General features: G+C 43.1%; 1 protein-coding gene across 3 annotated transcripts; it reads left to right on the plus strand.

The window, feature by feature from the left end:
• The first annotated feature begins 1,537 nt into the window (after positions 1-1,537).
• On the plus strand, positions 1,538-9,442 carry S1PR3 (sphingosine-1-phosphate receptor 3). 3 transcript variants are annotated; one of them, XM_065740650.1, is made up of 2 exons: positions 1,538-1,560; positions 7,926-9,442. In XM_065740650.1, the coding sequence occupies exon 2, from the start codon at positions 8,107-8,109 to the stop codon at positions 9,247-9,249; it is 1,143 nt and encodes a 380-aa protein (XP_065596722.1). In that variant the 5' UTR covers positions 1,538-1,560; positions 7,926-8,106; the 3' UTR covers positions 9,250-9,442. The 3 variants fall into 3 exon arrangements, with proteins under 3 accessions (XP_065596722.1, XP_065596720.1, XP_065596721.1); XM_065740648.1 differs by lacking the exon at positions 1,538-1,560 and adding an exon at positions 2,089-2,195; XM_065740649.1 differs by lacking the exon at positions 1,538-1,560 and adding an exon at positions 5,398-5,451.
• Positions 9,443-12,583: the final 3,141 nt, after the last annotated feature.

Consider the following 12,583-nt stretch of genomic DNA (forward strand, 5'->3'; position numbering starts at 1 on the left):
CCCAGAAAAATCCCTGGTAGCATCTGCTTCAGGACCATTCCCCACTCATTGCTTCTGGGAGGCTCCTCCAGCCATCACTGCATCATCCTGCTGCTTGCCTCCCTGGCTCCCAGAGAGGAGAGCTGGGGTATAACATCCCCTGGGCTCTCTGCTGGGATCATACTACTCAGGGTGCTTTGCTGGCAGAGGAAGGTCTTTGGATGCCAAACATCAGCATTCTCAGAAGTAATACCTGGTCTGCACCAAGTATGTAGTACTTCTCACACACAGTGCTCTGCAGCGAATGATAGTCCCCTTGTCCTGGGGTTGGTCCTGGCTACTCACATCCCTAACACTCTCAGGGCCAGCTGAGGAGCCACAAATCCATTGCTTACAGCAGGGTGCAGCTGGGCACCTCCTGCTACTGTTGCCAAAAGAATCGTCCTGGTGGAAGATTCCTGAACAGTAAGGCTGTTCCTTCCAGCTCCTCTCTCCAAGTAATAAAAAGGTACTAAAGAAAAAACAAGGATACAGAGAAAAGGGCAAGGACTAATAGCAGGCCTGAGAGCAAGACAAAGAGTTGCTTAGCAAAACAACTCTGCCAGAACTGGGCTTTGCAGCATGCAGAAAGTAGCTGCTATGGGGACTGCACAGCATCCTGAGACCATTTTGAGGGAAACTGCTGGACAAGGCTTTCCCATGGTACAAGAAAGCTGCAGCCCACAGGCCTGCAGTTCCCTTTGCTGTAAAACCTGCTGTGTGCTTTTACATGGTGTGGAGGGAACTTCTGTTCCACAAAACTGCCGTTCCTCAAACAGCATGTGGGATGGGAAGATGAAGAAGGCCAGCACCACTCCCACTGCAGCACAGTGCTGCCACAGCTGGGTAGGGTCACGTAGACTGGACCCAGAGGCTTCAAAGCAATTTTACCAGTCTTGGGCCATCTGTAGTCCTGATTTCCCAAGGTCCTAGACAGGAATGTTTTATTAGTCATCTCCCATAGATAAAAAAAGTGACAGAAAACCACCATGTGTTCTGCCACATTAGGTTTTTGTCCACTCCTGGCTTTTAAAACCCAAGTTCTGCTTTCTTTCAGAACTTCAACCAGAGCAGGTATGCAGGCAACTTGACAGCTGAGTCAAGGACATCACTGCTGTGAGGCACCGGGCAGCCCTGAGGCCGGCCTGCTCACAGCAGTGCTGCAGCAGTGCTCCTGCTCGCTGCATGCACTCCTGACAGAAAGTTTTTGCTTTCTGACAGACGCCTTGCAGTACCCACAGGTACTTTACAAGTAGGAGTAAATAAAGATGCTTTAGGATAGGGGTTTCAACTTCTTCGGAGAAGTATAGCTCCCAGCACTGGAGCAATTTGCATGCCTGTTGCTGTCCTCAAGATGCTTTTATTCAGTCAGTACCTCTGTCAAGATGTACCTTTCAAAGGGCCTGCTATAACTGGCAGCTCAACTTAAAGCCTCCACAATTTTTGGTTGGAATTTCTAAATGCACCTTTCACCCCGTGTCAGCCCCCTTTGCCGACTGCTGATTATTAAGCACAATAAACTCGAGGGCAGCCGCAGGAAAGGTGAGCCTCACTCGGGCATGCTAATAATTCGAGATGAGTAAGAGCTACCTAGAATTTCCTCCCCTTCTTCCCTCCAACAGCATTTACATAGTCTGCAAAAATACTGTACCGCGGGCTCTCTCGCCTCGCACTTCTCTCTCCGTTCTCACCGCTGCTGCTCCACGCCCGACCGGGCCGTCTCCTCACACAGACAGACAGCGGGACAGGCAGAACCGGGTGGCGAGAAGCAGCCCCGCAGCTGCGAGTCCTTGCGGGCTGGAGTCCGGCAGGACGGAGGCGGGAGGAGGCGGGCAGAGCTCAGCGTTGAGGAGGGGGCTGGCCGGCCGGCCGGGGCGGTTCCGGGCAGGCGGGGGAGCGGCGGCGGCCATCTCAGCCCCGCCCGGCCCGGCCCGGCCCGGCCCGGTCCAGCGCAGCCCGTGAGTTCGGGAGCCGCTGCAAGCCGAGTTTCCGGGGAGGGAGGCGGTGAGCGCCCGCAGGTACTCCTTTTCTCGCGGGACGGCTCTGAGCCCGGTGTCCGTGCAGCGTTGGATGAACGAGTGCTGTGAGTCCCCTGTCCGGCCGCCAGGAGCTTCTGTTCGGAGCTGGAAAGTTGCGGAGGGCGGCGAGCCCGGGATGCGGCGCGGAGCGGCGGAGCGGTGAGTGCGGCTCCGGGCGCCGGGGTTAGGTGACGCTGGCCCTGTCCGCAGCTGTCGGGGTTGTGCTCGGACGGCTCCGAAGAGCACTTGGTCACCCCTGAAGTTCGGGTCACTGAGAAATTAAGAGTTTGCGAACTGAATGCGGATTTTTTTGGGGTGTGGAGGAAATAAGTCGGGAGCAGCAGGGGCCGGCGCGGGGAAGAAGTGAGTATGCCTTCTTTTAACTTGCTTACATGCAGGAACAAGACCGGCCGGGGCTGCGAGTAAGAGGAGCACGTGTGCTACTCGGGGTTACGGAGTGCAAACGGATGTCTGACTTCCAAAGCCAAAAAGTGATCATTTAATAAAGGCTTTTCCGAGGTCATAAGCTGCCGGCGCATTCACTGCAAAAACAGAAGTATTTTAAAGTTGATTTGAGTTGTCCAAGACATTGTTTTGAAGCGCGTTTGTTGTCTGGATGCCATTTACATCGAGTATGGCAGTTTCTTAAAAGCTGTGTCTTAAATTTAACACTGCCAGGGTGTGTCAGACAAATTGCACACATTCAGTTTTCATCTGTCAAGGCTATAAAATACACAAAAGTTTGGCTGTGAATGCACATTCTTGTTTTTCTCTTTGCTTTTCCTAAAAAAGTTGTCATTTGTGTCCGAAACATATGGCAATGTATGGAAGAGAAGGAACAACAGGAATGTGTGGTGGTGGTTGTAGTGAGGGGGCTCCGATCCATTTGGGCATGTATTTTTGTGGATGGTTGGAAGGCAGGAGAATCCAGAATCCAGATGAGTTCCAGTGGGTATCCCGAACTTAACTGCGTTTTATGCTGCTGTGAAGGCAAATGTAAGGAGCAGTAAATTAAGTTTTGTTCTCACTTACATTTTATAAGATGGACTTGGGGCTATCATGAAAATTGTTTGGCTCAATGTTTTGAAAATACAGATTTCTTGTTTTTGCTGCTGTAAATTGCTCAGTGACTCATGAGATGGTAGAAGCCCTGCATTCCCTGTGGATCTCCTAGCAGAATGCCTGCTGAGAACAGTGGTGTGCTGCAAATAGTTGCTGAAGGGCATTGGCATCTGCATGATCACCAGCTTTCTTCTGCCTCCTGGCACGGGGAGCTACACAGTCCCAGAAGAATATTGCAAGTTGAACCCAGTAGCCTTATCCTGACTGCTACCTGTGGGGAGCCCTGCATCCCCACCTGTGGTACTAGTGTGGCTGGGGAGGCTAGTGAAGATGTACCTTAGGGCAGAACCGGGTGTTGCGGGCTTCCACACAGCACTGACCTCTCCATGTGGGACCCCATCAAACTCTGGGAACATCAGCTGTGTTGGTGAACTCTGCTGCAACCTGGAAGGGTGCGTGACTCTATGGGATCTTGGCCCTCTACAGAAGTCCACACTAGCAGCTACTGAAACCACAAAATGCAGCAGTGTGCAAGAAGGCTTTGCCAGCATGGGGCAAATCATGGTACTCAAAGCCACACTTCTCACCCAGCTGCTCCTTCCATCCTCAGAGCAGGCAGGACAAAAGTAATCCCAGCAGCAGAAAGCAGCTGTATTGTGCTTCACTTGACTGTGGTTCTTGGTGTTGTTCCTTTGTTTCAGTAGCTCAGTGAATGCTGATTTTGCTGTCAGATCCACAAGGAGGCATACTCAGGTTGCCCTTGCTCTGGCAATAGCTTTATATTTCTAGTGGTAGCTGGTGATAAGGAATAGGGATTCTCCTCTTTCCTTTAGAGAGAACAAAATGGATTTCTGGCGGTATCTCAGGGTACTGCAGTACTTAACCACAGTAATGCTGAATGTGCAGCATGCACCAACATGTTCTTCAGGTTCTTTTTTCATTGCTTAAAAGTAAGATCCATACTTTGCAGCTAGTGACTAGTTCTCAGCATCTGGCTGGCACAAGCACATTTGGAAGACTAGTTTGTAGAGCTGTCGGGAACCAGTGGTATAGGTATTCTGTATCTGGCTGCTGCTATCTCACTGTTATAGTACACAAACAATTGTATAATTTCTGAGTTACCGACTACATAGGAGAAGAAAAATGAAAATAGTCTTTAAAAAGTGGCATGGCTGAATGCTACTGCCAGAAAGGAATAATTTTTAATTTATTTCATTATTATTTCTATTAACTTTCAAGTGGTTAGTGAGTGAGATTCATTCCCATAGAGTCCTGGCGAATACTGTTACAGCTTCTTCTGCCTTGGCACTGTCAGAGGCAGATTTACCTTTGTGATACTAAATTTGCTGTAATTTTAGGAGAAGTAATTATGAGCAGTGAAAGAAACCCAGTGTAATTTCTGATTGAGTGCATCAGCCATGCCTTCTGCTAGGGAAACTGATATAGCACCATTTCCTTCAACAGAGTCATGACAGTTCACTGCTGCTGAGTTGTAACTGATACAGAGTCCTTCACAGAATGAAACCCATTTGCACTGTGATAGAAGAGTATGATATCTCTGCTTGGGAAAGACTTATAGAAATATGTATTTTGTTGCATGTGGTGCTGTAACAGCACTGAGTACAATTCTTTCAGGCATTCGATGAGTATTGCTAGTTAAGCTGTCGTTACCGAATACTTTTCTAATCAAATATAATGGTTTATTGTACAGTGAAGAGTACTTGCGATTCATATGAACAGTGGCATTTTGTTATAGGTCAATACAATGAAAGAATGTGATAGTCTGTGATAACAGTGTGCAGATTTTAACTGAATTACAATCAGAATGAACCTTAGCTGAGATGAAGTTCTGAAGAGCTTTACTGTTCGTGCTTCAGAAAAAGGGTCAGCAAGCTGAGGGCCCATGTCAGAAATGAATGAGGGCATTGCCATCTTCAGAGAGGAAAAGACATATAGCTCCAAGAGATATGTGCTTCTTGCATAGCATCTTTCTCCAGGTCTCTCAACGAAGGCATTTTGGACATAGAGACTAGAATGAGCAAATAATAGTAGAAAATAACTCTCCGAAAATAACTTTGAAAGATCCTGAATGTATTATGAAAAACACCACAGGCTTTTGTCAGGTTAATTCTCCTCTGAAGGAGAGAATTCAGGAAAAGGGAGGGTGGGAAAAATGGGTTGGGTCATCCTTTAAATGTCTTTACATTCAACTGGGACCTGCTTTGCTCCTCCCATCTTCTGCAAGGCCCTTGGAAATGCCACTCCCACTTCTCATGTGTCCAAAACAGTGTACTGAAATAGCAGTGATGCGTGCCTTTGTGATCTTGAGAAACCTGTGTGCTTTCTAATTAAGGTACAGACACTTCTGTGTTAAACCTAAGCCTACTGATGGTAAGCCTGCATACCTCTATTATGCAGAATATTTAAGAAATTCCTTGCAATGTATAGGTCAGAGGTTGAAAACTGTTGATGTGCTGGTAGTGGCTGAAATCTCAAATTCTTTTATTCATGTCCTTATTTTGAAAGTACCTTTCACATGTTTGGGAAATGCTCATGGCTGTTATGTAAATAGTGTAGTATACATATGAGCTTTTATAAATTCCTGAAATTAAGTTACACTGAAGGGATTGGGGAGAGCAATAGAATGTGACCTCTCCTGTAGCAGAAATTCTGTTTTCTTGTTTTTCCTGAATAAAATAAATAATACAAATTTGGTTCAGATGGAACTAGATCTCTCCTTGTCTCCATCCTGGCTTGATGACTGAATTGAAAAATGGCTATCCTTTCAACCTTACTGCATGTATTTGAGGCATCAGCACTGATTCTCATAGAAGTATGTAGCAGTATGTCATGTTTTGGTAAAGTATTAAGAGCTTGTCACCACCTGATATTTTTACAAAGCTGTGCAGATCTCTTCCAATACTTACGCATGGCAGAGCAAAAAAGAGGTAGGAGAGTAGATCTGCTCTGAAAACGCAACATATCAAAGTCTGTGAGAAAATGGTATAATTAATCTAAGTCGCCATTTGAAGAACAGAAGTAAATTGAAAAGGACAATAACTGGTTGTTTATAATATTTAAAAAAGAAAAATATTAAATGAATGTCTTCTATGTGTACAATGGCTTTGTGTCCAGCTGGAGACCAATAATGACTGGTGTACTCCATTGGTCCATCTTGGGTTTGATGCTCTTCAACACAGACAGTGGGGTTGAGTACACTCTCAGCAGGTTTGCTGATGACTCCTGCTGAATAGTACAGTTGAAGCAGTAGATGGAAGGAATGCTGTTCAAAGGGACCTGTACTGACTCAGAAAGTGGGCACAGATGAACCTACTGAAGTTCAACAGGGACAAGTGCAGGGTTTAGGACTTGGCTCAGGACAATCCCAGATAGGAATACAGACTGGGAGAAGTGCTCAGTGAGAGCAGCCCTACAGAGAAGGACTTCGAGATCCTTGTGGATGAAAATCTGTACATGAGCCAGCAGTGTGTTCTTGCAGCCTGAGATATATCCTAGATTGTATCAGAGGAGGAGTGGCCAGCAGGGTGAGGCAGGTGATTGTCCCTCTCTGCTCTGCCCTTGTGAGGCCCCATCTGGAGTACTGCATCCAAGTTTGGTACCTTGAGTACAGGGAAGATGTGGAGCTATTGGAACAGGTCCAGAGGAGGGCCACAAAGATGATCAAAGGGCTGGAGCAGCTTTCCTATGAAGAAAGGTTGGAGGAGTTGGACTTGTTTAGCTTGAAGAAGAGAAGGATCCAGGGAGACATTGTTGTGACCTTCCAGTACTTGAAGGGAGTTTATAAACAGGAGGGGGACCTACTTTCTACATGATCTAGTAGTGAGAGAACAAGGAGGAATGACTTTAAACTAAGGGAGGGGAGATTTAGGTTGAACATTAGGCAGAAGTTTTTTACTCAAGGGGTGATGAGGCACTGGGAAGGGCTGTTCAGAAAAACTGTAGTTGTCTTATCCCCAGAGTAGTTCAAGGCCAGGTGGGATGGGGCCATAAGCAGCCTGATCTGGTGGGTAGCAGTCCTGCCCAGGGCCAGAGGGCTGGAACCAGATGATCATAAAAGGTCCGTTCCACCCAAAACCATTCTCTGATTCTGTTCTTTGCATGTGTTGTAACATAGAAGAAAAGTGATAGAAAGATGTGATTGGCTGTGTTTATTTTTTAGAAAATGTTAGTAGTAGAAGGTCAACTAATTTGAATTTGAAGTAGGATCAGCTTTATGATGAATGTTTTTCAGAGCATCTCCTTTATTGCAAGTAGCATAGTTTTGGTATTGTTAAGCTTGGGAAGCTATTTTAGATAATGGCAGTGCTATCAAAGTTTGAAGCTTTTGTAGGTTCTTTGCTACCTTAGATCTCTATGGGAGACTAAAAAAGCAGTGATTTTGCCTTGCTGCTGCTCAGGCAGTGAAGATGGGCCAGTGTTTTGGTAGTGCCACATACACTTCTGTCTTTTTGAGATTGAGTGCACCAGTTAGTGTGCACGTGAGTTTGCTGGGAGCTTTTGCTAATCCTTCTTGCTACTCCTGCATTATTTTATTTATTTATTTATTTGTTTAGTAGGAGAAAACACAAACAGTTCTGTGCATTGATATCATATTTCCATAGCAGAGTTGCACCCGTGGGAAGCAAGACCTATGGTTTCCCCACCACAACCTGGATAAACGTGTGACTGTGCTAGACCTCAGAACTCCATCCTAGCCAGCATCCCTCTTGGATCCAGGGCCTATGTTTCAGTTTGATCAATCACACAGGCTACATGGGTGATGTGTGAAGACAGTGAGACTTATGTTGCATTTGTTCTTATTTTCAGAACCTGATTTCTTAACTGCTTTACCAAATTAACATGAGAGACTGGCTGGATCTGGGGATATCCACTGCCTGCCCAGAGGAGCACTTGGAGGAATGTGGCTTGATCTCCCTCTTGTGGAAAACTGTTGGAACTAAATTATCGTGACGTTAAAGAAGAAACATCCAACAGCAACTTATGCACTATGTCAACAGTTACTGTGATGCCTGAAGCTGTTGTTGGTACTGAAGAAAATGAAGAAATGGACTCTCTGATTGTACTGCATTATAATTACACAGGAAAGCTTATTCTGAGGGAAAAGGCAACTGATAACATAGACCTTACCACTATTGCGTTTCTGATTCTATGTAGTTTCATAGTCCTGGAAAATCTGATGGTGTTGATTGCCATTTGGAAAAACAATAAATTTCACAACCGCATGTACTTTTTCATTGGCAATCTAGCTCTCTGTGATCTTTTAGCTGGGATTGTTTACAAAGTAAACATTCTTATGTCTGGGAAGAAAACTCTGAGCTTGTCCTCCACGATCTGGTTTATTAGGGAAGGCAGTATGTTCGTTGCATTAGGAGCCTCCACCTTCAGCTTATTAGCAATAGCTATTGAGCGACACTTGACAATGATTAAGATGAGGCCTTATGATGCAAATAAAAAATACAGAGTGTTCCTTCTCATTGGAACCTGCTGGCTTATTTCAATTTCCTTGGGTGCCTTGCCCATTCTTGGCTGGAACTGCATAAACAACTTGCCGGATTGCTCAACAATTTTGCCTCTTTACTCCAAAAAGTATGTTGTATTCTGCATTAGTATCTTCATTGCCATTCTGGTAGCCATTGTTATCCTTTATGCACGCATCTACATCCTAGTGAAGTCCAGCAGTCGTAATGTCACTAACCACAACAACTCAGAGCGGTCCATGGCACTCCTTAGGACTGTTGTGATTGTCGTTAGTGTCTTCATTGCCTGTTGGTCACCATTGTTCATTCTGTTCCTTATTGATGTGGCCTGCAGAGTCAGGGAGTGCTCTGTCCTATTCAAAGCCAATTGGTTTATAGCTCTGGCAGTCATCAATTCTGCAATGAATCCTATCATCTATACTTTGGCTAGTAAAGAAATGCGTCGAGCTTTCTTTCGCCTTGTTTGTGGCTGCCTGGTAAGATCCAGGGCAGCCAGATCTTTGCCTGTTCAGCCCACACCAGATCACAGCCGAAGTAAATCCAGCAGCAGCAACACCCAGAAGCCAAAGGATGATTTCCCACAGATGAGCATTCCCTCATGTGTCGCTGAGAAACATGAATCTTCATTTCACAATGGAAACTTCTGTAAGTAAAGTATTCCTCAAGACAAGGATGTTTTTGTGGCTGAGAATTAAACTACAAGTGTGGTTTAAGTATTTGTGCACTTAAATTGCAGGAGAAAATACTAAAACACTTATTTAACTATAATGACTTTATTATCAACAATCATTTGCTTTGCATATCTTTCAGTAAGGCATCTGATTCAGAAAAACTTTTCATGCTACTCAACAGATGCAGAACATCAATGAAACCTGTTACATTCACTAAGTGTTCACAAAATAAGTAAAACTTCAGCATTCACTGAACGCTGCTGATAATAATAATAATAATAAATGAGCCTGATTTTTGCTGACTCAGAGAAAAGCTCATTACATTTATTGGGGATTACAGTTCTGTATATGTATCTTGCTGTTGTATTAATGGCCTTACTTGTATGTGGTATAAATAGCTGTATATTTGTACAATTCTTCATTAAAAAGTCATTGCCTGGTTAGAGTTTACTGTATTTTAAACATTATATTGTAGTATAGAGTATAAGGTGACAAATTATAGTAATAGATAGGTGTGCTTTGAAGGGGATTTTTAAAATACATGAAACAGTAGCTTTAAACTGACGAACTTTAATGCCATATCAATGCAGTATTTTTGTGTTTCCACTGTTACTCAAACTTTTCATGTCTAGTGAAAGACAACATGACAGTTGTCACTGTGACATTTCACAATTTATTTTAAGCACACAGTAGTAAATAACTATTTTGAGAGGTTATATAAGTTTGCTATTTGAGGTAGTTAAAAGTGACCCAACCATACATATATCAAGGGTATGTACTAGCTCAGCGCATGTATTTTTTACTTACTATTTTTAGTGTATTTAAAAATGTATGTAAAACCTATGTAAACCTGTGTACCTTGTGAATGCACTACCAAAGCTGAAATTCTTCAGTTCTGAAGCAGAGATGTATCATTTCAGAGAGCAGTGAACCACAACCTGATTCTTGTGGAGTTCCTTGTTCTCCCACCGCATGGAGTTGAGTAATAAATACCCCTTGGGAAGAGGCCCCACCAGTAGGATGAGATCCCATTTTCTGGCAGTGGGACATTATTCTTTTATCATCTCTGCACGCTTTTGTAGGTTACAGGAAGGAAGATAGTGGTACAACAGTCATGCTGAATGGCATTTCTCAGTTTATACTAGACCCTGCCTTGGATCTGGAATGAAAGCGCATTCAGTTTGAAAGACATTCCAACTTTTCAGGAGCCCCAGAATCATACTTTTGAGGGGCTGGTCCAGGGAAAACTCTATGAAAACAACTTTGTAGTTTATCACTCTCTTACCAGCCTCAGTATAGGATGCTGTTTGGCATCACTGGTTACCTAAGACTGAGAGTAGATAGGACTTCATAAGCATCTGGATTTGTATCCCTGTGGAAGTGGCCTGTGATACCTCCATCGATAGCACCTTACAGTTAGAGGCTTTGGTGTAGACTTTCCCTTCAGTGGAAGGGAAATACTCAGATTAGTGCTCAGTGAAAACATCTAACTTTCATGGGCTCTTTTGAAGATTCCTGTTTAATGTCTCAACCACACTTCACCTTAAGCACAATCAGGAGAGACTGGGGCTTTTTGAATTAATAACTTGTAGGAGCTCATCCTTAGCTTGAGTCTGATCTTAATCATTAACAATACCATTAGGACTCTCCAAGCATGAGCAGTGTGTAAGTGATGTGTGTAGCAAAAACCTTTAAAATGTAGAGGTTTGCATTGTGATTATCATTTCAAGATAGCAGTGTACTTGCAAATGTTTTCTTGCTGTTAATGAAATGTAAGAACAAAAAAGAACAAAGGCTGCATTTGAATGAAGTAACTGTGAAAGAAGAGTAGTAAGTATGAATAACTTCTACCAAAAACTTTGTAACACAGGCCATATAGAGAGAAGGAGCCAGCTAAACAAAGCTTCTCATGAACCAGAGCATAAACTGCAGATGTGGGTGAGGTCAGCAACTCTGTAGGTTTTTTAGAAATAAAACTGACAACATTGTATTGTTGTGGCTTAAGTTTTTAGATGTTACACTGCTATTTGGGTGTATTTTCAGTCTTGAAGATATGCCTTGAAGTTGTCTGTTTGGAAACTGCCTGCTAAAATGTTAGTGTGCTTTTATGTACTGGCTTGTGAAGCGGTGTCACGTGGCAGCATTTCTTGCTATTTGTAGAAGGAAAACGCTGTAAAAACAGGACAGCTGGTGGAAAAAACGTTGTGGCTGATCCACACCAACCCTCACATTGTGTTATGATGTTATGTGATGTTCCATATTTAGGTGAAAAGTAAAAATTGTAGTAGCCAAAATCTAGCAACATGCCTGTAAATATGAGTTGTGACATCTGGATGCTAGCCTTAGCTGTTGTTAGTTGATGCATGGTACGAACAATACAAGCAACTGTTGGAAGACATGTGATTATGTGTCAATCATAATTAAAAACAAAAAACAAACAAAAAAAACCCCACAAAACTTTCACTCTACTTTCTCTCTTATTTTGGAGGTTGTTTTGTTTTTGTTTTGTTTGTTTGTTTGTTGTAAGTTTTGTTGTTGTTGGGTTTTTTTTAGAGCAGGCAGGTAGAAAGTAGGGAGTATTTCATTCCCCAGGCATACTTGAAGCAGGTTTATAATACTCACGCTTTCTCACAGATCACTGTTAACGTATTTTATAAAATAGTGGACAAAAACAAAACAAAACAAAAACAACAAAAAATACCCTGTTCTTTTTTCTGTGGGTACAGCTCACTAGGATGTATTAAGTCAAATGCAGGTTTGGAAAGATTTCACAGTAAAATTTTGGAGTAGGATAAATTGAGGCCTTAAAAGTACTGGACACCAAACTACCAGGAAGTAGCTCTATTGTTGAATCTTCTTTTACCCTAAAATTTTATAAAGTTCTCTAAAAGGTTGTGTAGGATTCAAATTTTTTAATATCTAGGCTGATTGGAATCTACCAGAAATCTGAATCAGGTCTCCGTTTGTAATTGGTTTTACATGGAACAAAAACTGTAAAGCTAAGTCACATTTCATTCATAGTATTTCTTGAATTGGGATTGTTTGTTTGTTTTGGTCATTGCAAAAGAAATAGAAATCCATCCACCTAAAGTGAAAAAAAAAAAGAACCTTCATGTGCAGCTTTCACAAGAATCACATTGCTCACAGTCTTGTAGAGTATCAGTACTGAAAACATTTAGAAAACTTTTATTTGAATCTCAAAACTCTGAGCCAAAGTTGTTATGTAGCAGTCATCTTTTAAAGAAATGTAGAAAGATTTTGGCCCTCTCTGGAAAACATAGATTTAAATTCTAGACATCTTGCATAGAAACACTAT

Source organism: Cyrtonyx montezumae, unplaced genomic scaffold, assembly GCF_038088225.1.
Source record: "Cyrtonyx montezumae isolate F1298 unplaced genomic scaffold, pur_monq_1.0 scaffold_29, whole genome shotgun sequence".
Classification (NCBI taxonomy): domain Eukaryota; kingdom Metazoa; phylum Chordata; class Aves; order Galliformes; family Odontophoridae; genus Cyrtonyx; species Cyrtonyx montezumae.

Bases quoted from the DNA above. Each gene is read 5' to 3' on its own strand.
- S1PR3 (XM_065740650.1), top strand. From the start codon at position 8,107: ATGTCAACAGTTACTGTGATGCCTGAAGCTGTTGTTGGTACTGAAGAA.